The sequence below is a fragment of the Acipenser ruthenus genome, chromosome 30 (genome assembly GCF_902713425.1).
Source record: "Acipenser ruthenus chromosome 30, fAciRut3.2 maternal haplotype, whole genome shotgun sequence".
In the NCBI taxonomy this organism is placed as follows: Eukaryota; Metazoa; Chordata; class Actinopteri; order Acipenseriformes; family Acipenseridae; genus Acipenser; species Acipenser ruthenus.
Window position 1 is genome coordinate 1,088,787 of NC_081218.1, and position 25,849 is coordinate 1,114,635.

The following is a 25,849-nucleotide window of genomic DNA, read 5'->3' on the forward strand; positions in this document are numbered from 1 at the left end:
TTCCTGAAGCCCCTCCTATAGATTCAATTCACTAGCGTTCTGCTGTAAAGTATCTGTACAGATACAGGCATATATCATTTTAAACAATTGTTTAGCTTATAATAAAAAATAAATAATACATAGGAAATAGCCACCTTTGCCCTACCCCAATTTTTTTTTTCTTTTCCAGGGATCAAAAAACAAACAAACAAACAAAAAAAAACACCACCACAGGAAAAAAAGGAACAGCCACTTTATGCATTGCCATTTTTGAAGATTTTTTCTTTCTTTTATTTATCATCTGCATGCAGCGGTAAGGTATATAAATAATTCTTATCGAAAGGAAAAAAAAAGTACAGAGCTCTGCACCTGTAGCCAGTACAAAACAACACAAAGCTGCATTTACACAGAAAAGAGGGTTCAGATTCCCCTTGTACACACTCTCACCTTGCCCACCCACTAGTGCTGTAAAGCAGGAGTACCTTTGCATTTGTCAAACCTTTGGAAAGCTGAAATAAAACCTGACCTGTCAAATGATGAAACTATGAAATAATGAATAAATAAAAGACGTTTCTTTAAAAATGAAAACAAAATAGGCAAACTTAACAACCATTTAAAAACAAAAGTCTACCATTTAAGCCTTTCAGTCCTCAATTATTTTTGTCAAGCCAAAGAACAGGACTTTTTTTTTTTTTTTTGAATAACATATATATATATACACACACAACCTCAGACTGGGACTTAGGAGTCTCGTGAGGTTCCAATGTGATCCCAACAGGATGGAAAGGGTTAAGGTACTTGCAAGACTCAATCCATATTCTTAAGTCTTAATTCTTAATTTTTACCAGCTATTTGTAAGTCTCACTCAAGCACACTATTAATATAACTTTAAAGATTGTTTTAAGGAATATCTTTTTTAAAGGATTGTTATTTTTTTAAAAGCCCATTTTGATTAAACAAATCAAACATGCAGTTCAGAACCTTAGAGAGGGTTTCACATTTTCAAAGCACTATTTAAGAAAGCCTCTTAAAAATATTCCTTAAAAACAATTGCTTTTCTAGCTGTTTGCATTTAATACAAGCTGAACACATACCTCGACTGCTAAGGAAAGGATATTTAGACAATTGTTACCTGCTTGTACCATTTTATAACAAAGCCATTTTAATGGTAGGATGCCACCCCAAATTAAAAAGGTACATTATTTGTATATTTGTAAATGCAGTTCCATAACGTCAGGTGTGCTTAAGTGTTTGACACAACAGATGCTCCATTGAGTTTGGTTTTAAGTTTTGTATTGTGTGTTTTCTCAAATCAAACTTAATCCCCAAATGAAGAACGCATTTCATTTTCACCTTTTACTCAGGTAAACTGCAGGTATTTGACTCAAATATTTTTTTTTTTACCCAAAAAAGATAAAGCCAATTTGTTTGACTTTTGAGTGTGATTAGTTTCATCCCACAATGAATAAATGCTATCTAGAATTCAGGTCAGCAGAACGTCAAAGGGTACAAAGCTTAGGAAACCAACAAACGGTTTCACAGACCTCGACTCATACTGACCTTGGGGTACCCAATTGTTACCTTAGTGCTAATTGGGGTCTGTGAAACGTATTGTCTGCGTGATTGAGTGGAAACACAAGTGCTAATTAAATAGCCATAGCGTAGTTTAAAAGCGATCGAACATGGGATGCCTTCACACAGAACTTTTGGCTGATTGTAAGAATTTAGTGGTGCAAAATTAAATAACAGGGAAACTATACTGCAAAAGAGAGAAAAAAAAAGTTTCGATCACTCCTGAAAATCAAGCACAGAGCAAGAGCTTAAAATTAAATGTTCTTCACTTTGCTTTCTTTATCTTTTTTATGGCGTCTAAGTTTATTCTGAGTAGTAGAAGTGCAATTTCTCAGATGCTGGTTGAGTTAGAGAGTGGCCAAAGTAGAGGGGTTCTGAAAAATCTAGCGTTCCACGTCCCCACATGTTGCTAAAACTGTTAAAATAACGCGCCTGTACATTTTCTTTTCATTAACATCCTGACCATTTTTTACACTTCTAACTTTAAAGTCTGTTTCAAAGCTCTTTTCAAAAATGTCCACTCTAGTGCACTGTTAGTGTCAGGGTTATCGCCCACATTGTCAAAGAGGTAACACAGTAATCATTTTGTCAGGATGTTAACAATAAAAAGAGAAATGACAGGTAGCTTATTTAAACAATTGTAGCAACACGCGGGGGCGTGTAACGCTATATTAATCAGAACCCCTCTACTTACTCCAAGTCTATGTTAAGGTGCTTTCAACTAAAATGAGGAGCTGTTAGTTGCCTAGATACATGTAACTTAGGCTAGGTCATCCAGCGTTTCTCTGAAAGACAGATTGACCTAGTCTATACTACTGATATCTATGGCAAGCAACTAGAACTGAAGAGCATCTCCTGAACTCAGTCAAAGCCCCTTAACATATTGAGACTATATATATATAATTAGTTATTGCAATAAAATCCATAAAATTATTGCAAACATTGTAAAACATCAAGGGGACTTTGTTTAGGATAAATAGTACAGCTTTTAAAAAGAATAAGAGTACTGTTCCTTTCCAGATTGGATTGTACAACAGCATACACCTTTCCATCTTGTTTGAACCAACTTAAGACTCTAGCATTTATTTTCAGTTGTCCATTTCAACGAATTCCAAAGGTTTTAAAAAAATAAAATAAAAAAGGAGATATCATTAGCAGACAAATACATTTACAGGAGAACTGATTTTTAATTCCCAAATACAAAGTCAAGCTCTCGTCTATAGGTACAAGATGCGTTAGTGTCAATGTAAAGGCAGCGAAAGGTTTCTCTCTCTCTCCCCATAGGTACAAACAACAACAAAATAAAATTACAAAATAAGCACAGCTTGTTTTTTAGTTTTTTTTTGCTTACTTGCCTTTACAAAGCAAAGCAATAATAAACCAAGCAACTATATAATATTTTTTCATAGTGTACTCATGGTTACCAGCCATAGCAAATAACACAAGTTATTCATAATAAAACGTATCTAAAATAACATCTGTTTTGTATGACTGCAGTCAAACAAGTTTGGTATACTTACAGCAACATACGGAGGAATCAAATCAGCTTGACCAAATATTTCTTTCCCTATCTTTTAATCTGAAATACTGGTGCAGGAAAAACTATTGAGAGTTCTATAAAACAATCTATTACTTTTCAAACTATTTAAAACTATCAAAGTCATCAACCAGAACCCAAATGAACAGCAAACGTTTTGTGAAGTGCCATTAATAACCTTTCTTCATTAGTTTTATTATTTTAAATGCAGTCTGAGTTTCATTTTAAGTGAAGTGCTGTATACCTGCTAGGTAACTGGCTAATGCAAAGCCTTGTGTATTATCTTAGTAGTAGAACATGTGCTGAAAATTTGATAGCTCACTTACACAAAGCGTTTCTCCACAGCAAGTTAGTACAATTAAAAAAAAAAGAAAAAAAAAAAAAGCCATTTAAAAGAAATCACTGTAAGATGCATAATATTTCAAATTTAACAACATTTTGTGGTTTTCCTTACAACATAAATGGTGCAATCTTTGCACTGGGGTTAATTATTACAGAATCACACCCACTAACAGTATGTGCAAAAATCTTACTAGGTGCCCATCCCAAAAGCTTTACAATTGACAAAATCACCAAGACGTCTTCAAATTATAGGATTTTAAGCTTGGGTTCCAGTCACAGCTAAGCTTCTGTAGGGTGCTTAAGTAGCCAGTTTAAAAAGTCACAGGGCAAACTACCAATCATATAGCTGAAAGAGCATCAGACCACAGTACCTGCCCATTGTCCAAGTACCGTTCCATTTACACGATTGGTCACCAGTTCACAATCAAAAAAGAATACAACTGCTACAAGTCAGACAGCATCTTGAGACTGAGAATTCTATAGCTTTAGTTGGACAGTGAATTTTGGTAGTGTTCGTATTTCAGTTTAGTGCTACCCATGGGCAATTAAGCCATAGTCTCTGTCTGGCAACCCATAGGAACTAGCATCTGCGGTTGCCAATTTACTGCACAATTAATTGTGTTGCCATGATTCGGCTTGGCCAAGTGACATGAGTATTTTTCGTAAGCGTGGCTTTGAGTATGGTAAGCATAGTATATTTGAAATGGTATAAAAATGGAGGATTGACAAGACTGGGGAGCAGGCTCTATTATGTGTTTCTACAGTTGGGTGAGGTATGGTTTTGGATACAACCCATTCATGTCCAATAAGGCCAGCAAGACAAAAAAAACCCATCCAAAAACATGCCTATTTATAACTGACTTTGCTTTCCAGGTTTCATGTAATCTACAAAGACCAGGCTTACAGCACGGAGACACATTTTCCAATATTCAAAAAAACACAGCTTGAAAATGAGACAACATAACTGTTTATATTCATTCCTATCGTTCAAAGAAAAAAATCTTATAAATATCAAGCAAACTAATTCATAAACAGGGTCTGGAATAAATCTTTCTGCTAAACAGAAGCGTGTTTCCCGCCTTTGTTTCACAGGGAATTTGATGGGGCTAGCAGGCTTGTTTCATAGGTAATTTGATGGGGCTAGCAGGCTTGTTTCATAGGTAATTTGATGGGGCTAGCAGGCTTGTTTCATAGGTAATTTGATGGGGCTAGCAGGCTTAAGAATTCTTCACTTTAATATGGTAGTAGCGATGTTAGTTTTCAGCTAATTCAAAACGAAAAAATAAAAACATTGACTGAATACGTCCCAGCACAATCAAATCCTGCCCGCCCCAGTATTGTTGCTCATTGGCGAATTGCTACTTGTAAGTGAAGTTTTAGCTGCACACAAAGCCAACGATAACCTACAAAATCCTCTCACTCTTCATTTCCCTCACTTAATACTCCGACAAACTCGATACACCCATTGCCCTAGCCCAGACAGTCAAACATTTAGGATGGCCACGGTACTACAGTACTGAAATATCCCCAACAGACTTTGAATAATAAAGGTTATACATTATATAAGCAACTACGTCATTTACCTTCAAACATGCATAACCAATGTGAATATACCTCCCACTTCTACACCGAGATTCATAGGGATTGCTTTAAATAGAATTTGAATTGCTTTTTTACATTTCACATACTACTTATTGAGAGTGGTCCTGTTGCTCCAATAGTGACTAATCATCATTCTAAAATCAGCCTTTACACCTGTTTTCAGCTTGTCCGGAGAATCCTAAATGCCAGGATGTTATTCCATTCACATGCGACAATGTAACCATCCGGAAAGCCCCACCTACTCTGTCTGTATAAATGAAGAGTAGGTGGGATTGGCAGAGTGAAGTTACCTGCTTTGAATGGAAGGAAGGAAGTCACTTCTTTGAAAAATCGAATGAAAGTAACCTGCCAGTAATCTGACCAGGCGGTGTTGTTGAGGACAAAACAAATCACAAATGAGACCCTTTCTTTGTTGGTGTATTTGGGGAATGGGACGTGGAACATCATTGTATCTTCTCCACTCGCTATTCACTCTCTTCGCTACTAACTAAATCTACTAACAGAAGAGCAGATACCGGTATTGGAATTTGAAAGAAGATCACATTATGAGTTATGTAAAGGGACATTCAATTCTACAAAAAAAAGTCACAACAAGCTACTACTAAAACTACATTCTTAAGAAAATCGAGAATTAACGAATAAGAGATCCACAAACCATTGCCTTTTTTAAAAGTCTGCAGTATGCTGTTTCCTTCACTACAGCAGCGATCAAAAAGCAGATAGAAAAAAGACGAGAATCTCCTTCTGGGGGAAAACTATGAGAAAGTGGCGTCTATTATAATGAGCAACTGCAGAATGCAACAGTGCCACTTCGGTAAATTGGTTAAACATTTGTTAAGAAAAAAAAAATATATAAAGTAGATCCCATACAACCTTTTATGTGGTTTTTATTTAGTGAGGTATTTTTTAATCCATGTTTCATAAAGAATTTAAGGTTTGGGATTTGAAAGACGCAAACCAAACATGGATCCACATTCCCGCATTCTGCCTCCATAGTCCCAGATTAGTATTCGCCTTAGACAACCTTGGTATGGGTTTAAAATATTAAACAAATGTGTTTCTATTCACTTTGTATATAGCTTTGTCTCAAAATAATGCCCTTTTTGTTGATTTTAATCACTTTGCATGTAAATTTCATAGGTTCTCAAATATTCTCCCCACCCATTAACTTCCCATTAGATGTAAGAAACACCACATTGTTCTATGTGGTATTTTATACTAATCTACTTCTTACACCCACTAGGGCTAGTGTTGCTGGCGATTACACTCTGGTGTGCAAGATGAACTTCCATATATGAGGAAGTCACAGGAAGTAACTCAAAACAGCAAGAATAATATAGTTCAGATCATTTATTAGAGCTTACTGAATTGGTGTCGACTCTTACTCTCCAACACTTAAAGACCATTCCCCATAGCTGAAACCTGCTCAACAAGTTAAATATCCTTCGACCCGTTTCCTATCTCCAAACCAAAAAAAAAAAAACACGATCTAGCCTGCCTATTAACAAGCCCTGTTACCATCCACAGTAGAATGTCAGTTTAGCTATTAAATATCTATTTAGAAATCGCACACAAAACGTGTGCTAAGCAAAGAGGTCAATTCTGTATTGTGCACGCAATTACGGTACAGATGTGTCAATAACTATGTTGTGTCGAACGAGTGCGTGTGTGTCGGGATGCTGTGTAAGCAATCTGTGATGTGAACTTGTGTGTCGAGGGACAATGCTAATCATAAGCGTAAAGGTTTTAAGTTATGGTTTACAGACTAACGTGAGATACTGTTGTTTCGGGAGACCTGTCAAGTCAAGCCAAGCAGCGGAGACAAAGGAATCTTAGTTCCTGTTGCTTCAAACCAATCCAAAGCAGTTTAGATGGGGAGAGAGAAGGCAAGGCTAAATAATATTTGGGTCGTTCTCACATTCTGCAATTATGTGCAAGGTCTTTGTTTAGGTGCTGTCTAAACTAGGCAAAAAAAAAATTCCAGAAAGCTTCCCCTGCTTAAAAAAAATAACCAGAAGCTGTTTCAGAAGCTTAGAGGATTGTATCTGAGAAAAGGTCAATATTTAAAAAGCCTGCACCGTGTTACACACTCACACTGTATATATTTCCTCCATACTAAAACTAACTGTTTGAGAGAACCGTTATGGAGGTAGAAAAGAAAGATGTGAACGAGTGGGAATCCAAACGAAGCTGCTGCCCTGGTGAACTTCTCACAATTGGCTCAAGATGTTGACTGCTGTCTGATAAAACACATTGAAAGCCAATTACGAACAAAACAGATGCAGTGCTTCACTACGCATTGATGGCTCATTTTCTGTATTGGATTTGAATCTCTTCATTGCTGGATATATAGGGGAAGTATCCAGATTTAAATTAAAGTAAATCTGACTTTAAATGCAGGGCTATGGTTACCCCTCTTGGATTATTTAAAAAAAAAAAAAAAAAAAAAAAGAAAAAACCACACCACACAAACAACCAAAACACATACTTCATGGCAAACGTGAATATCTTTTTTTTTTTTTTTTTAAATATAGTAATAACATGCACATTCTATAAAACTAGAGGAACCGTTTTTAAGCTTGTCCTGAAACAGGTACCATGTGTTTCTTTCATGACCCACTAGGGTTAGTATACGCAACAGAAGAAAAACTATTAGAACTTCATGGGGGGGGGGGACCAGCCTATTTAAGGGTGGGGGGTCTAAAGAGCTTCTTCAAGCCACAACTTGACCACATTTCAAAGTAAAAACTTTTGTTTTCCAAAATTAATGTAGTTCAGCCCACCCCCCCTTCCCCAACAAAAATCACATGACCAGCACAAACCAGCTACCCCCCCCCCCCATTTCCCTCCCCCTGTGGCAATTTTGCTTTACCTTGTTTCAGACTGGCGGAAGGAGACAGACATTTTGAATAAAGTGGATAACTATTGAATCAAAAGTATTCAAAACTCTTGCGATTACTTTGCCTTGTTTAAATGTTTTTTGTTTTTTTTATAATAATAAACCTTAGTTATGAAGAATAATAAAGTAGAAAAATATCACAACATATGCACACAGTTTTTTTTTTTTTGTAGTGACCATTTTGCTGTACTTTGTCGTTTACGAGTGACGTTTCATCCCACAGCTCCAGTATAAAAAGCCATCCAGGGTAGAACTGTTTTATATAAAGTGAAGTGGAGCCCGTTTTGTTTTTTGCTGTCGTTGTTTTCAGATCGTTGATGTTCTGTCCATGCCATCTGTAAAAAGGGGGGGGGGGGGGAAAAAGCAGACACTTAAAAAAGGGAGGCATCACTGGAGCTTTTGCAAGATGATTTATATCCGTCTGCAACTGCAAATAATATATCTGAACTGTATTGTGGCTATTGTTGCCATTAGTCTTATTTCTCTTCACTTGATTTAAAGTTAATTCCACATGCCAGAGAAAATGTTTTTGAATGTACATTGGACAGGCCCTTTTTTTTAAAATCAGCAGTATTCTGTTGCACATTAGTTAAATTGAAGCCCCTGTTTGTTAGTCAATTAAACTGGCTTCAAATGAAAGTGGCTGAAACACCAATTTCTTTGAAGGAATTGCAAATTGATTTGACTAGACCCTGACCATGCCTGCTAGATGTTTTCCTGTTCAACACTCACCTCCTAAGGCGTGTTCTGTCATACTGAGACACAGTGACTCCAGCGTGGGACTGATCTCCAGGTCAGTCCCAGGTACTTGGCACTCTGAGGGGAAAACATCACCGGTAAGATCCTCAGCTATATGCGTTCTGTTGCTCCAATATTTCTGTCTATATCAATGTACATTAGGTGGGGCTTGCAGAGTTAATTGCCTCAGGGTTTGAAGGGAGAGGCCGTTTACTCCTGGTACTTTTCCAAACAAGCTCAAAGCCAAGTAAAAACAGATTTTAAAAAAGGACAAAATAAACCCATGAATACTGGAGCAACTCAAGCCAGAAGCACTCATTATGATTGCTGCAAACACCAGAAAAAGTGACACGTGCAAAAGCAGTAATATAACAGTTGAGGCTACTAACTCACTAATAAATATATATAAAACCTTTAAAGTAATAGTAAAAGGTGCACAAAGTACTACATAACTACAAAATGCAATGCACACTATGCAGCTGACTATAGCATTTTAGCTGATGAAGGACTGTTATGTCCGAAACATCCTACATACTTTTGTATTTATGTAGTACTTTGTGTACCTTTACATATATAATCTAATATATAATCTCTCTCTCTTTCTATATATATATAGCCCCTTCAGTCACTGTGTGTATAATTGCACTGTTAAAGTTTCTTCTCTATTTTATAATGCATCTGTGTTTGTTTTTTAAGTTTTGGCAGGGCAAAATGTATTTGACATGGACATTTTTTTACAACGACTAAATCCAGATTATCATTATTTGTACACATTTTAACCAATGTACACCATTGGAGCCACCTACAGAGCTGTGTTCTGAGGCAGATCCAGGACCGCCTTGCTGAGACTCACCAGGCTGCTGGAACATGAGCATGGCTTGTGGGGAGGTGTGGACGGGCAGCGAGTGTGTCCTCTGGACTGAGCTGCGGCTCTGACTGGGCATGCTGTTACTGCCCCCGGGGTTAGCAAACCACAGGCTCTGCAGGGGGAAGCAGCAGGGTTAGTGCGCTGTTTCATGTTAAACTAAGGATGCTTCATACAAGGCAAAGTTTAAATTACTATTATTATTGTATTCAATGGTGGGATTCGTGAGCTCCGATCTTCAGTTTTTGGTATGTTGTTCAGGATTATGTGATCAGTATTGAAAGAGGATATGGTTTAAAGAGGGAGCACACGATAAAGAAAAGGGGTGCAAAGTATCAAATTTACCTTACGGCAGATGAAACAATTCAATAAAAATGTCATTTTTGGCCATCACTTGTAGGCATTCCCGTTTCATACACCCTTGTCCTTGAGGTCTGTAAAGGTTTGCTAATGCGACCCCCTTGATGGAATTACACCCTTATGTTGAGCCGGGCTGGACATTATTCCTCGAAATTCATTTCTGGATAACTGAATGCTTCACTGAGCTGCCTGCCCTGGCCCCCTAGTGCCGGGCTGGTGAGGGTGTGTCTAGGGGAGGCCCCGCTAATGCTCGCTGGACTTAGCAACACCATACGGCTGGGGGGCAGCCCTCGAGGGGGCATCTGGAACTGCCTCTGCCCCCGACGGCTAAGCCCGGCGCCCACAGAGCCCGCTGTGGGGAGGGAGTTTGACCCATAGGCCCAGCTGCAAAAAGAGATAGAGAGAGAGAGAGATTTAAAATACACATTGAGAAAGACGGATAGGTGCCTTCACAGATCCTAATAAAATGTTTGTCCTTCCCAATTAGATAAGCGGTCTCCGGTGCTAAAGAAACTTAGTAAAATGACAGAAACATTTATAAATTTATACAGGAAGCCTTCATCAATGTCTTCAAGGCAAAAGATCAGTTTACATATGCAACGGTGTAAAAGTGCCTAAACCAAGTGGCAACTATAGAATATTTATAATAAATAACCTGTTAAACTGCGGGAGAGCCAGAGCCAACGTGACTGTGGAATCCACAATGAAGATTGGCAACTGGGCACAGCCAGGATGCAAACCTGCCTCCCCTGACTGCATGACTCAACCAGCACACCAGACTTTTACCAGGTAAACCAACTCGGGGACCCAAGGAGTTTCAGTTTTTGTTTGGATGTTTCTCTAAATGCAGTTTGACACATTCTGGTTCAGAACCGATAGATGAACTAGTTTGAAATGCAAAGCCCTCCTCACCCTTTCTGTCGGTAGCCTGGCATGTCAAGCATGGTCTTCCTGGGAAACATTCTCAGCAGCTTTAGCACTTGCTGCTTCCAGGATACCAGCCTCTTTTTCTGGGTTTCTGTGAACGCCTGAGGGAGAAAAACAGTCATGAAACGCATTAGATGCAGCAATAACAAGCAAGCCAGCCAGCTGCATTAAACCTCCCAAATCTTGACACAAGACACTGCTTTCAGAAAAAGATCTAGCAGAAAATGCCCACTGTGATTATTTCTTTGGCTGTGGTAACTAGCAAGTTAATACATTAACACACCAACTTATGGCTCATTGTGCTCCACAATGGGTATTTTGATTTAGCACCTGTAAATAATACTGGTAATACCCACCTCATGCGTTAAACACTTTTCAATGAGCTGCAGGTAACAGCTGATGTTTTCTTCATCTGGTCTCGAAACTAGAAGCTGAGTGCAGACTGCAAAAACAATTACAAAAGAATAAAAAATCCCACTCATAACAGGCGGTGAAGAGATATCCGCAGGCAGCCACACAAAACGAGAACCCTTGTTATTTTGATGCCAGTACAATCAACTTCAATTCATTTTCGAGTAATCAAGGTACAGTCGCCAACACCACCACTTTTACTGTGTGTGTGTTCCATATAAAAGTCTCTACTGCTGTTTTTCCTTAGATCACAATTCAGCAAGCTTACTAACTATCCTAGTAAAAACATCCCTTTTCCCTTCTGAAATGAGGTGCTTTTTTAAATAACTGCTAGGGGTGTGCAGCTGTAATTTCTGCCCCCCCCCCCCCCTACAACTGTACGTAGTAAATGGAAAATCTGTTTTTAGTGGGGGCAGAAATCATGGTTGCACACACCTAGTGGTCATTTTTCAAACTACTGCAGAAATACAGCTTCCAGAAGATGTTGAAACACGTACTTGCTCGTAAATGTAAACAAGCAGAAACAACAGAAATGACGGGAGAACACACACAATATCGGATAGTAAACTGTTAAGCTGAAATAAAATGTAGACAATATAAAGCAATCACGCTCACTTGGGCTCTTTCAGTCCATTCCAAACTTTCCCAAACAGGTCCTTAATTACTAACACACAGGTTCCATTAAACACCTAGCTGCAACACAGCTCAGAACTGTGCAACTGAGTAGTGAAGGACTAGGTTGGAACAAGGTCCTGGACTGAATATTTGAGACAACAAGACAATACACCCAGACAATATAGCCCAGTGCTGTTGGTGGAGAATAGTTAACTAAACACAGGTTTGCTCACCTTTCCCCATGACTCTAGTAAACTGACCCGCAATGTCTCCCTCATGGATGGGCGCTGCTGACGGTTCTGCGTCACATGGAGAGGGATTTGGGGATTGGAAGCCCTCTGTGGCCTGGTCCTTGTCCTCCCCCTGCTTGCCTCCCTTGTCTGATGCTTGGGAGGCGGAGTCAGGCTCTCTCTGAGCCGCCTGTGGCGTGCTGTGCACTTTGATGGGCGTGATGATGATCTGCTGAAGCTCCTGCAAAGCGTTTCGCAGGTTCCCTCCCTCCAGAATGTCCTGTAGAGCACAAGGCAGTCAGAACAATCCCGTCGCTCATTGACCAATCACAAACACGCACTGGAAGGGAGTGGCTTCAATTGTACATTACAACAAATTGAAAAACCGGACTTCTTATTAACGTGTTTATAATAGTTATGCTGCCCTGGCATTTTTTAGCCTGCTCGTGACCTATTCTCTAGCTACCGCTTGCAGTATATTAACAATTGCCCATTGAGACGCCAGGAACCAACGAAGTATAAGCTTGATAACATGCAACCTCAAACTGTGCAGCAAAATTGCTCTGCATATTCCTTGCGCATTACATTTAAATATCATGCGCAATTCGTGTTTTTTTAATTCGTAAAACACCCAGTGCATAGCTTACCTGGAGCGCTGGTTAGCACGCTACTATCTTAATGAAGAGACGGGGGTACGAAATTTGTTAGTCATGTTGTTGATGCTGAATCACTTGGATCCTATAAGACCTATTTGACTTGCATAGCTGACAACACTTTTATATCAATCAGCTACCATATATTTGTAAATTACCTTATGTAATAACTTTGCCTGTGTAAAGTATTATCGATAATCATATTATTATTAATAAGTCTCCATCTAAATCAGGAGAGCAATGATATTTTAAAAAGCCAGGAAGGGAATAAACAAAGGGTTAACAATAGAAGGATGCAAAAAAAAATAGCAAAAGGCACTAACAATAGGTGGCTTATTTGGTAAAAGAATGATTAACACTACATACTAAAACACCTGCAGTTAAATCTTTAAGGTGTGTCATTTCAACAAATTTTATTCTCACCCTTTTAAAATGCAGTGTTAACCCATTTTGTGCAAAACCAGTTCAAACAATCATTTAAAAGCGGCAGGGCCAAACGTTTTAAAAATCACCTAGAATTTTAGGACCGAGGCATTATTTAAAACAAATAAATTACTGCATTACATAATTTGGATCTTTTATTTAACATCATGTAAATCAAAGAAACTACAAAATGATATCGCAAAAGGTCTACCGGAAGCCTGAACAGTCGTACAGTAATCCACGTTAGTTTTCGAAAAATCACACATTTTTTATTAAGTACATGGAAACTTATCAAGCGTTATGTAACTCAATATAACAACGTAACATTATTCTGCAGGCTTCATTCGACTACGAAGCAAAATCAGTTCATTCTATAGCGTGATGCAAAACTTTTGGCCATAGCTGTACTATCATTATTTTCAACATGGTTTCATGAAGTTAAGCAACGTTGGTGGAAATCCCTTGAAAAACAAGCTTTTAAAATGACACATGTACAAAATAAGAAGTCGAAGTTACCTTTTTGTTAATTTACACAGCTCTTTGTTTGCATGCACAATCTTAACACCTGTGGTTTATACATCATTACCACAAGTGGAGCACACACTTCCCCAGAGTTCCATTTGAGAATTCCTTCATTCTACCTTCTGTACACTCGGCTTGCTCACAAATTGTACAGCGTCTTCAAAGCAGGTTTATAGTTTAGGCAGCAAATACCGTGTGTTCAAACCTACTTGACACAACATGCTTAAGATTCATACTCCTACTTGCAGCATTTGAAGGTTAAAAGGGTAATCTGTTATAGGCAGAGGCTGTATAAATCTGCGGATAACGGAATTCCTCGGAAATCGTGGAATTTTCAGGCTCCCGCGGAATTCAGTATGCCACAGATCTGCCATAATCTGCAGTTACATCGTCATCATAATTATCATAAACAGCTTGCTAAAGTTCTAGTTTTGTTAAGTACGTAACTCATACATTGTTGGATAGTTAATGGTAGTATTGGTTAATACAAATACTAAACACATATGATGCTCCGCAGAACATTCCGCAGATATCTACTTAAAATTGCATTTTTTCCCACAGATTTGGGCAGCCTCTAATTGCAGCTCAGCTCGCCAGCAAATCCTGGGATTAACTTGTATTTTCATTTGACAATAGGGCAAGGTTTAAAAACTGGCAAACCATCAAGTTCATTTTGTTGTTACAATGTGGAATAATAACAATTTCCACTTTATTTCCAACCTTAAAAACAGTGACTAATTGCTCCAACTCTGCCACGTGTTTTCAACTGCTTGTGAAAAAAATATAGAAACATCTATTCTAACTGTATGGGGACACTACACCATTAAAAAGACCCTACAGCTATCGACTGATCGAATGCCTTACCTTCTCCAAAGACTTCAGGACACTCTGTCTCTCCCTCAGTTTCTGGATACTCAGGGCAATCTTGTGTCGAGCTCCCTTTGTAACATTCTATAAAAACATAAGGGTCAAGCAAATTTATTAACCCCGCTTCGAACAAGCATGTAACATGCATAACCTCTGTGATGCTGCAAATACAAATAGAGCCGTCTGTATCAGAAAGTACCATAACCTATACTCCCTGACCACTGCAATAGGACCTGTTGACCGGATTGGATTTGGCATCGCTCTGGTGTGGGGCATGTTCTCCCCTTGATTGCTCCAGAATGTCATAACTTACTGAAACATCGTTGCAAATCAAGTCCAACCGATACGCTGATAATGATGGCTTCTTTCAAAAGACAACAATCTGCTACAATTGTGTGCAAACGGTTTGGGGAGCATAGCAGAGACTTCAGGCATCTTCTGTAGTCATCATTGGATCTCAATCCAATACAGCATGTTTGGGATGAACGATCTCTCCTCTCTGCACCAGTTGTGTGAACTATTAATGACTGAACAGATCTCTTGAGACACCTTGTGGAGTCTATGCCATGTCAACGCTGTGATGAGTGCAAGCTGTGGCCCAAACCCACATTAAGTAACAAAGTGATCTGGCAGTCTACGTCCACTAAATCCACAACTGAAAACTTAAATAAAAACAAACCCATTACCTTTGACAGAATACTCTGAAACCTGATCAGGTCATTCTGCATGGGCCACTTTCCTCATGTCTCCACCACAAGCAAAACATTGTTACAACAATCATCTTCAGCAGAGGTGAAACCATTCATTGCATACTGGGGAATTCTTAAGCACACAATATTGATTGTGACATAGATAGAAACTACAGAGACACTTCAAAAGCAGTGGCTCTTATTTGCTGAATAAATGTGATTTTAGATGATTACACATCGGTTTTGTAGTTTCCGTTTAATTTCCTAAACTTTAAAACTGCAGTATAAAACACTACAGATCCAATTAACATTTTGGATCATCGCTTTGAATGTGTCGTTGCACCTCTAGACTTCAGATGGGACACAGATATAAGAAATAATCAAAATAAAAAGTAAAAAAGAAAAGATGCTTCCCCAAACCTGTGACTCCAGGTGATGCTCAGTAAGCGTCATCATTTCCTCGTAGGTCAGCTGTGAGAAAAGTGCTGCGTATTTATGTAGACGAAGGCTTTTAAGCCACGTAGGGACATCTGAAAAATAGATTGGTCAGTCATATTTCATAACAGAAAAAGTGCCTGAAACCTGCTTCCCCTTCTGCTAGAATTGTGTGTGAATGGTTTGAGGAGCATAGCAGAGACTTCAAGCATCTTCTGTAGCCATCCTTGGATCTCAGTCCACTACAGCATGTTTGGGATGAACGATCTCTCCTCTCTGCACCAATTGCATGAAATTTTAAATGGAAGCGTTTTAACATGCATCCAAAAAGTGAGTCTCTCCATGTTCAGGAAATGGAGGTTATTATTCTCCTCGATAGGCTTCCTTAACAACTAGGGAAGCAAAACACAAAATTAATTGTTTTAATCCTGTGCAGGTAGGGCACAATCAGTTCAATCAAAGTTAGAATAATCTATCTCAAGAACTAATAAAGGCAAAAACTAAAGCCGTGGCAACACAGAGCCACTTTTTCAGGAACAGTGGCTTGAAACCTGGTTCCAGGAGACCTAGTTTGAGGCAACTTTGCTGTATCAAACCCCAAGCCTCCCCTGGTGTGCCATGCAGTCTCCTGAAACCAAGTACCAAGCCACACAGGGGCGCCATGCTCCCTCAGCTTTCCTGTTCTCAGGAACTCCCTGGACTACCTCTCATCCCGCTGCCCTCCTCCTGGAAGGTGTTCCGTCCCATCCCCTGATCCTCAGTCTGCTCGCTGCCCGAGGACGCCACGCTGCTCTGGGGAGAGAGCGGAGCGTGGTCTGAGGACACGTAGGACCCCCGGATGCCCAGATCCTCCTGGCTGGTCCAATCACTGCCAGACACCTGCAGGCTTGCGGGCACCAGGGACATGGACCTCTTCAGGGGGCTGGGGTGGGTTTGGCTTGACAGAACTGCAAAGCAACCAGGACAAGTAAATGAAAAATATCATGAATATTGATTTTTAAATACGCAACCTTACACTGTACAGTTCCTATTGTACTTACACAAGCCAACGTCTATGTCAAATGCATATTTCTGGTAACCAAAATAAACCCTAAAAGATCAATACTCCGACTAATAAATAGTAAGAAAAGCACATTTGAAGAATTGGTCATCACTCATTTAAATCACATACAGCCCAAACTGAACCTAGAATATACCCATAATGTTAAATGACTACATCTGGGAAGGTAATGCTTTAGTTAGTATTAATGGCATCGGCAAGAGGTAATGACTGCACGGGCAGCTAAGCATACTGGTGCAAACTGGAGTGAAACGAGCAGCCCTACATTAGTTCTGGAGGCATGGGCATTATCAATCAAATTGCCATGCTTGGGGAGTTTAGCCAGAGAAGGCTTATTTTCAAAGACCCTGTCTACCCCTACAGAAGAAACGCGCTATGGCCAAAAAGTGTTGCATCAACCTATAGAATTAACATCAATTTTGCGCTGTTATAAAAAGTCAATGTTCCGCTTTGTGATGCTTCAGTGGATAAAAACATGAACTGTGTGTGGATAAATGAAAAAGATGAACGGTAAGCACTAAAAATGACAGGCAACCAGATTCTAAGATTACTACTAGGGTTCATAAAAGGACAGCTGTTGCCTACAGGTGTTACTGGATTAACTGGTTAATATGAGCACAGTTTGTCTTTTGAAGACTGAGCCTTTCCTCAAGGCAAAGGGCAGAACATAGCATTTTCACACGTGCAACAGCTATTGGATGATGCAATGCACCAGTTATTACAAGTGACTGCCGTGACATGTGTAAAGGCACTTAATGAAAAGACAAGGCCAAATATCCACAGGTAATGACCACTGCAGACGATGTTTTAGGTTTTGCATTACTTATTCATTTTTCATATTCCAATGGCCAGGCAGGAAGCAGTGTGATGCCACAATACGTCATTAAACCGATCATCTTCAGTACATGGTTAATTATGCGTGGGATAAACAGAAAACACAATAGTTCTCTTTTTTTTACGCTACCCAGTTATATATATTTTTCTGGACAAGGTCGTTTAGGCTGATTGAAATGGATGTCACTGTTTAAAACGAGTTTCAAAAGTCCTGTTGGCTATAGGGCGCACTTACGGACTGGAACCTGGCAGAGACGTTCAATAAGAAGTATAATCAATACCATCTTTTTATTTAAAAACTGGCGCTTGTGGTGGCTACCGCTAGACATTACCAGCAACAAGATTCAGCAACAAGAATGGAGAGAAACGCGTTTGCCTTACCTGTGTTGCTCCTGATACTGTTCATGGTGGATGGCACGGAAGTGGACACATGGAAGGGCATGTGCCCGTTCTGCCCAGTGTTGGCTGGTTTGTCCTGCCACACGTGGCCTGGGTCCACGATCTCGGACTGGCTGCCAGTCCACTCGTCAGAGCCCTGCCGGGGGTGGTAGCCAGAAGAGGAAGAGGAGGAGGAAGCCCTGCCCGAGTAGCCACTGGACAGGTGTTCCTCCAGGTGATTGAGCCACATGGCCAGGGAGGTGCGGTCCTCCAGGGTCGTGGCTGGATGGATCAGGGCGTAGGACAGCAGCTGCCGGCTCTCCTCCACAAACAGGTTGCTCTCGATGGTGTAGGTGAGCACTTTCTGAAGCAGCTTCATGTATTCGCACTTGGCCTCAGCATTGCGGGGCTGCAGCAGTGGCAGGTGGGAGAGCAATAGAGAGACCATCTTCTCCTTGGGCTCCTGGTACCACTGGCTGACGATTGCTGGGGGACAGGAGAAGATTGAGGAATCAATCAGGGTGAGGGTGATAACCAACCAATCTATTCTGTAGTTTGTTTTTGTGTGTGTTGATTAACACCTTGAAAAAATAAATATATTGGATTGTATTTGCTGATTGTATGGGCCCCAAGCTAAAGCTGTGACAATATAATAAATGTACTGCATCCGTGTCAAGGTCGGGACATTTCTGCAGTAGCCCAGAGCAAAGCAAGAGAAATGCGTATTTATTTCTTGACCACTGAATATGAAACAACATTTTCTCACCTAAAACCTTGGCTTCTATTTTCCCCACTGTTGTCAAACTGGCCATTTCATATCAAATGTAATGTGGGCAATTTGCCCACAACGGGAAAGAAAAAAAATGGGCCTTTCATCTCAGAAATATGTGCAAGGTGTATTGTTTTAACTGCTTTAGCAAAGGTTAGCGTTACCTTTGTCAACTCCTATAAAGATTTTAAAGACTTAAGTCCACCCCCTAATTCTTTTTTGTTTTAGGCTAACTAAATTTGGTGGTTTCAGTCTATTTCATAGCTCACATCCTCCATTCCCGATGCGTCAACGTGGCTTTTCTCAGTTTTTTTTCCTTGCAGTGAACTGCCCATTTTTTAAATGCATTACCGTAGCTTTAATAAATTCTATGCATAGAAAAAAAAAAGTTGGAAATTGAAACAGCCTTCCGAGTTAATGTATGTATGCATTACAAACACAAGGGTGATTGTACTTCTTGTAGACTTACACTTACAGCACCAGATCAGTCTGGATAGACCGAAGCACAATAATGCTGGTCGCTAGAGGCAGACAAAGCCAGCATACATTACTATCAATAAAGTATGCTTGAGCTAGTGTCTGTCTCTTTTCTAAAGCAGGAATTGTCATTTCTACAGTACAGTCCCACCGAGGTGCCAACTGATCGCAAAATTCACAAGGCACAACAGCCGCCAGATTTACAAATGTGCGTGAATGTAACCTAACTGCGGTAAACTACAGTGCTGTCGATTGCGACAAAATTGCAAACATGCGATGACTGCTGGACACTACGCTCCCCTCTTGATGTAGTCAGGCTGCACAGACTAAAAGAAAATGGATTCTCAAAGTTATAGTCTTTCAGTCTAGTAGGGACACAATTTGTGCTTCACTTCACTTCCAAATACATTTCACCTCATGTTATTAGCGGAAAGCCTGCTGGTTCAAGGGCGAGCAGGAAGTGCAAAACTGCTTAACCCTTTAAGGTACAAGGGACATGTGTGCCACAAAAAATTATGCTAACCTTCTTATTTTTGCAATGAGGAGGTGCACGGAACACTGTTTTAGATTGGATCTGGTTATCCAAATTGTCAGTTTCCTCCTCATGATACTTGAGACGCACCCAAAAGGTTTTTATTTTATTTTTATTTTTTTTACGAAGAAACTATTTGAACAAAGCGCTCCTTGTGTACCTTCAGGGCTTAAAAGCATGGCTTGTCAACAGAGATGTATTTCACCAAATGTAGAACTAGATATAAAATGCAAACATACATTTAAGCTGCACGTCTGAGACCGATATAGTGAATGGAAGTGTATATGAGATGGGATACTTTACGCTGTTGCAGTCTGACTGAGAGGTATTTTCATTCACTATGTTGTTATGAGCGGATTGTCCCTCCAGCAGAATGTTAAACAGTACCTCCCCCTCCCTTCCCTTTTCCTCAGCTGGCTGAGCTGATCTGTTTGGAGGGGAGGTTGCTCTTCAAAACAGTGCTCCTGGCCGTCCTCAACCAGCACACAATATTTCCAAGGAGGCAGTACTTCAACTTCTTTAGAAAATCGCTATGGAAACCAGTTTAAGTCAGAGACGTTTGTAAAGTACTTGCAAACAGAAAACGTGTGACGTGGTTCTCTAAGTTTGCCAGTTGAGGGACTATTACCTAATTTCCATGCACCACTCAACCCAGGTTGAAAACCCTGCTGCCCCTGATACTGCGTTTTCATGTCAATTTAGTTGCCCCCAATTCTTTTCTGATCCTTTCCCAAAGCGGGATGGGTGGAAGTGAATCACAACACTGACCAATCAAGTGATGAGTGGGCGTAAACATTTCATCCACATCCGGAGTGAGCAGTGCTTTCTCATTCTTGTATGTTTTTTTTTTTTTTAGTAACATAAAGCTCCAGAGAATTGTTAGGGTTATCTGAAGCAAAGCAATGCTATATTGGTCTCACAGGTCCAGTTCTGAAAGAAACACGTATTTACATTTTAAAACCGTTCTCAGCCTCCTTTTTTCCCCCCTGCGTTTTACTTCCTAGGTCATTTCACCTCAGTAGTGCTTGTGAGTTAAAGCATGTTACCGTATGCAAAGCATGTCAGTCAATAAGGGAAACAGCTGGTTGATGACAGCTGTTGAAGGGACCAGGTAAAACAATGGAGGAAGTGCTACACAATCTGAAAGTAAGGCTTGCAAACAGAGCCTTCTTTAAAAAAAGGAACAGATATTACATTTTAAACATGTGTTTCTTTAAATGTCAGTCCTACAGCTGACAGAAGTGCTCAGCTTATATTTATATTGTGGCTCTTCAATGTAAGCCTGTGTAAAATTCACAATAACCAAAACTGTATTTTAAAACATAAATAAAACACCTGTATTAGATGCATAGAGTATTAGGTAGCCTCTCTGTACCTGTGCTTTGAAATATTAACGACTAAATGGATTCTATGCCACATTCGATCAAGTCTGTGATCTGGGCAAACCTTGACATTACCTATAGGTGCCAACACAAAAATAAAACATATTGGGATGTTTTTTTCTGTAGCTACTGTACAGGGCCAGGCAGCACATTAATAAAATGTAGGTTAAAAGTATACTTCAACACTTTCAATTATATTTCAGAAATTACCAGCTTATAACAGACAAGTATTTACTAAAATCTCAGCATGACTATTTAAATGGTACCTTTCGTATAATGCATCGGCAGTATGAGCTTCTGTATTTACCTGCTAATACTTGTTTGATGAAACAAGGTGGGGAGGCCTAAATAATGCAGGGTTAAAGAAAGTCTCACAAAGTAAGCTGGCATTTCTGACAGTACAGTAATATAGCCCTGGGCAGCTTTAAACTGCAACCATCTGTATTCTTTTTCCAAGAAAAAGAAAAAAAAAAATAAACAAGTGTGAGCTTCTTTTACCACAAAAACAAAGACGTATCCAGTCTAATAACTTGCTCAGCATCATTTAGTGTGGAGAATAATTTAAAACATGTGAAAAAAAACTAACTCTGTAGTTATTTCAGCTTTAAAGTCACTGGTCATAACCTGCTAGGCTGGCCGCAGCTACAGTTAGGTGTCCTGAGCCAAAAACACACGGTCGAAAATCAATCACCGCTGCAGAGGATATTAATGAGATTATAAACCGAAAACCTGTTTAGGTTATATTTTGGGGATGGAAATAAGACTCCCATTGCATAGCAGTTTGAGCTACTTCTGGTTTTACTGTGAATTTCATAGAACTCATCTGAACTTGTTACCTATACACAGAAGATAACCAAGTTCATAGTAAAACCTGGAATATCTGAAAATGTCCTGCAATAAGAGTCCTGGGACTGGCACTTGACGACCCCCTCCTCTTCACACACATGTACAAATACCAGTAAAAACAAATCCAATATTCCACTGGCTTCTCTGTATGTCACTGCTGTTATTTTTTTTCCCCCATGATAGGGTGATGCAAAACGTTTATCCATAGCTGTACATAGGTTATGATGTGTGCAGTAATTAATAAATAAATAAATAAATAAATAAATAAATAAATAAATCACTGGTGTAGTGCACAAAAGGGTTAAGATCAGTAAGCAGGGAGTCTTCCCTCTACTTCAGGATTCCTCCACTGGCTGTGGAATGTGCGAGACAGAAAAACATAGCAGTAACGTGTGCTCTGAATACTAAGTAAATGAAGGAGCAAGACTAAAGAAGCACGCCTTCAATCCAGAGAACTGAACTGCTGTTTCAGAAGAACAGCGCTGTAGGATTTCAGTTAGGGTGCTGGCAAAGCGCTGGAGAGGAAACTGGGAACAACATTGCTCAGCTTTATACTCCAGCCACTATATACCCCTAAACAAAATCAGTGAGAATAAGCATTTATTTTAAAGCTGGCAATGTATACAAATAACGAAAATATTTCATTATTTTTTTATAATGGGCTCTTTTATGAAGACCTTGATTGTCGTTGCAGCAGGGCCCTGCACTTGACAATTTTTGTGCTTCGTATATTTTTCGTTAGGGCGTTTTTATTATTAGTCGGAAGAGGGATTTGTTTATTTTAAATCCCACGAGTACAGAGGTGTGTCAGTGGGACCACCTTGAACGACAGAGTTGCTTTTTCCAGTGTTCTGTTTTTCTTGTAGATTTTGTTTATTCAACTCACTGGAATATCCTACAGGTAATAAATCAACAACAAATCAACGCTTTCAGAAGGTATTAAAAAGGAAGAAGCGGTTCACATGAGCCTTCAAATCCAACTGCAAACATGCATGTGCGCATTTTTATACACACTAATGCTTGCTCATACAAAAAGGTTCAAAGGGATTCATGTAATAGATTTAGAAGCCTTCATTCTGTAATACCATTCGTTTGCCTTGACACTACCAGTCTGTTAGCATACCGATAAACTGGGCTGGAATATTCTCCCCATTCACTTGCAGCACGCCACACCCAAATCATACGCAGTTGCTTTATCGTAGAAGATAATCTTTCTACTCTAATGCAGATATGTTGTTGAAATCTACAGGGATATTTGAAAGTCTGTTCCTGTCTGTGGGGTGTTTTATCTTGCACAATAGTATACAGTACACTATCCCATCCACAAGCTACTGTTTGCTTTTACAAACCGCATCAAGTTACAGACCAATACATACACCATTGCAAAACCGAAACTGAAAAACAAACAGCACCAAAACAAAGCCTGCCTGTTATCCTGAGATAGTGCATGTTTTCTTTTACACACTCAGCACACAGTACATAATGGGAACAAAATTCTGCAAATATCAGAACTGATCACACTTACCATCGTATGAATAAGTTAAATCTGTAGGTTTACTATTAGGAGTTGTTTATGCAGCTATGAGGGAGTAACATTATTTAACAGGGGTGTTCTGCCTCTTGATCGTTTCAATATTATAATATATATATATATACATATATATATATACACACACACACACACACACACACACACAGTATATATAACAACCATTCAATTCCCAGTGTATCTAAAGGAGTTAATAGGTGGTAGATCTGAAACCCAGGATTGGGTTTCTAACCTCATTTAGTATCATCAAAATATCACACACCTCTCGAAAAAGACAAAACGACTACGTGTTACTTTAGATTTTAAAAAAAAAATCAAATAACAGGAAATGTGGAATCTTACGTACTGTGACAACTTATTTTACTGGCCTACTAAAATAATACCAAAACTATAAAGTGGTTCACTTTCTCCAAACTGGTTTGGATAAACTTTCACCAAAGCTAGTCTTCCTTATGCAACAGGACAAGGTTTTTTTTTTTTTGGGGGGGGGGGGGGGGGGGGGGGGCAACCACCAGAAATGGGTCGGTGGTCACAGAAACATTCAAATGGAACCATGAAGAGTTTTTAGGGTTAAGGGCGAGGTTGAATGGATTGCGAAGAATGCAGAGGAAAGGAAAGGAATGTCACTGTCTGTGAGTGGAAACAGTGTTGCGCTGAGACCAGTGTGCAGATGGAGTTGGGCAGGAAACACCAGAGTGATTATATCATTGTTACCAGTAACTGACCTTCCCTATTGGAAACAGCTGTCAGAATGCAATTGGCACACTTCAAGATTATCTGATCATATCCCATGCCGTTTGGATCAGCTTAATTGCAATTGTTAAGACTGAGACTTAAAAATTAAAATTTTCCATAAGGTAGCTAGTTTGTAATGCAAGCTGTTTTTTAAAAAAAAAAATGAAAGACCAAAGGCTGTCCGTGCAATAGGGTGTGTGCTGGACTAACGTCTTGCTGCTTGGCAAGGAGAATAGTGCAGTGAATAAGATACAAGCCTTGCATTCAGTCATGGGTTATGTAACTTGTTTAGGCAAATGTGCTCTGATCTGATCTATATATCACTGCATGTATAAGTCACACCTGTCTGTAGATATAAAAATAGGAGTTGTTCCTGCTGCTATAATTGAGGAAGACATGTTTTAACATCAAACTCCTGGCTCTTGATCTTTTAAACAGTTTTGGAAACCAGGACTGGGTGCTGGGCAAGTGTGAGTTCCATGCCATGCAGTGGGGTACAGTTATGATTTTAGTATCTCAGATATGAATCTTATAGCCTGGCAGTTGAGTGAATATAGATGCTAATTAACGGCTGTCTTTCTTGTTTTTATTCACACAGAAAGGAAAACAATTTTTCAAGTATGAACTTGACCTAAATAAAAACAAGGCAGCACTCAAAGACACTCATGCCTGACTCTCCCTGCTTAATCTGCCTTGCACACAGGATGCCCTCAGGGCCTTCCCAAGCATTGGTTACACCGAGACTCACTGAATTTCCTATTTACTCAAGACAGTCTAAACTCCTGAACATACACATTCCACCCCCCCCACCACACACATTCCACCCCCCACCCCCCCACACACACATACAATCCCAAAGGAAAGCTCTTCAAACCCATGACTCATGAGTTGTATATGTTTCAGAGTACAGCTGGCCACAGTCACCATAATAAAAGCTATTGTTTGGAGATGCAAACGAGGTGGCAGGGATGTGAATGGATGACACGGGATGTCCCAGGGAGATCTAGGGCCTAAAAGCTGACGCAACCAGAACTTCCGTTTATCGGGACACATTTCATAGCGACTGGTTTCTGTTGCTTTAAAAACGCCAGAATTGGCTCATTGTTTTCTCTAGTATGCTCCTCTTAAGATAAACAATTTTTTAAAATAACTAATAAGACGTCATTAACTGGCAAAGTCAGACTACTGTTTACAAGCCTACCAGAAAAAAATAATTAAATAAAAACAGGCTTCTTAAATTGTATTGGGCTGTAAAAATTATGCTGTTTGCTAGTAAGCTTTATACTATATTCATTTCAATACAGCTTGAATCAAGAGAAAAAAATTACCAAAACAGCTTGCATTAAAAAAAAACATGGTTCAACAAGTCAGTACCTGCAATTTATTTTGAATACTCAAAATATTATAATGCTGTACAAGTAGTTACACCTTCTGTAGCCTACATTTCTGATCCCTTGGCTGGCCTCATAATGAGGTCTCACTGTCTATAAATCTGAATTTTGACAGTTTCCAAAAGGGCCACCCAGGGAAGTATAGCAACATGTTTTTAAATGACCGGATGCTCTGTATCACTTTCACTTCCAGTTCTGTTTGTCTGCTCGAGGGGGCTGCCTTGGAATGT

At 39.5% G+C, this 25,849-nt stretch overlaps 1 protein-coding gene across 2 annotated transcripts in view; it reads right to left on the bottom strand.

Annotated features, from left to right (window-relative positions):
• Positions 1–244: 244 nt before the first annotated feature.
• Positions 245–25,849, bottom strand: part of LOC117395014 (protein Smaug homolog 2-like) — a 33,510-nt gene continuing 7,905 nt past the window's right edge. The window contains exons 3-13 of one of the 2 annotated variants that reach the window (XM_033993853.3): positions 17,942–18,424; positions 16,371–16,613; positions 15,652–15,761; positions 14,540–14,626; positions 12,081–12,357; positions 11,178–11,263; positions 10,807–10,922; positions 10,080–10,278; positions 9,523–9,649; positions 8,664–8,747; positions 245–8,266 (exon numbers count right to left, since the gene is read on the bottom strand). In XM_033993853.3, coding sequence (XP_033849744.3) covers positions 8,238–8,266; positions 8,664–8,747; positions 9,523–9,649; positions 10,080–10,278; positions 10,807–10,922; positions 11,178–11,263; positions 12,081–12,357; positions 14,540–14,626; positions 15,652–15,761; positions 16,371–16,613; positions 17,942–18,424 — 1,841 coding nt within the window. In that variant the 3' untranslated portion in view covers positions 245–8,237. Of the gene's footprint in view, positions 8,267–8,663; positions 8,748–9,522; positions 9,650–10,079; positions 10,279–10,806; positions 10,923–11,177; positions 11,264–12,080; positions 12,358–14,539; positions 14,627–15,645; positions 15,762–16,370; positions 16,614–17,941; positions 18,425–25,849 lie in introns of both variants that reach the window. The other variant, XM_059005146.1, reaches the window with a different exon arrangement.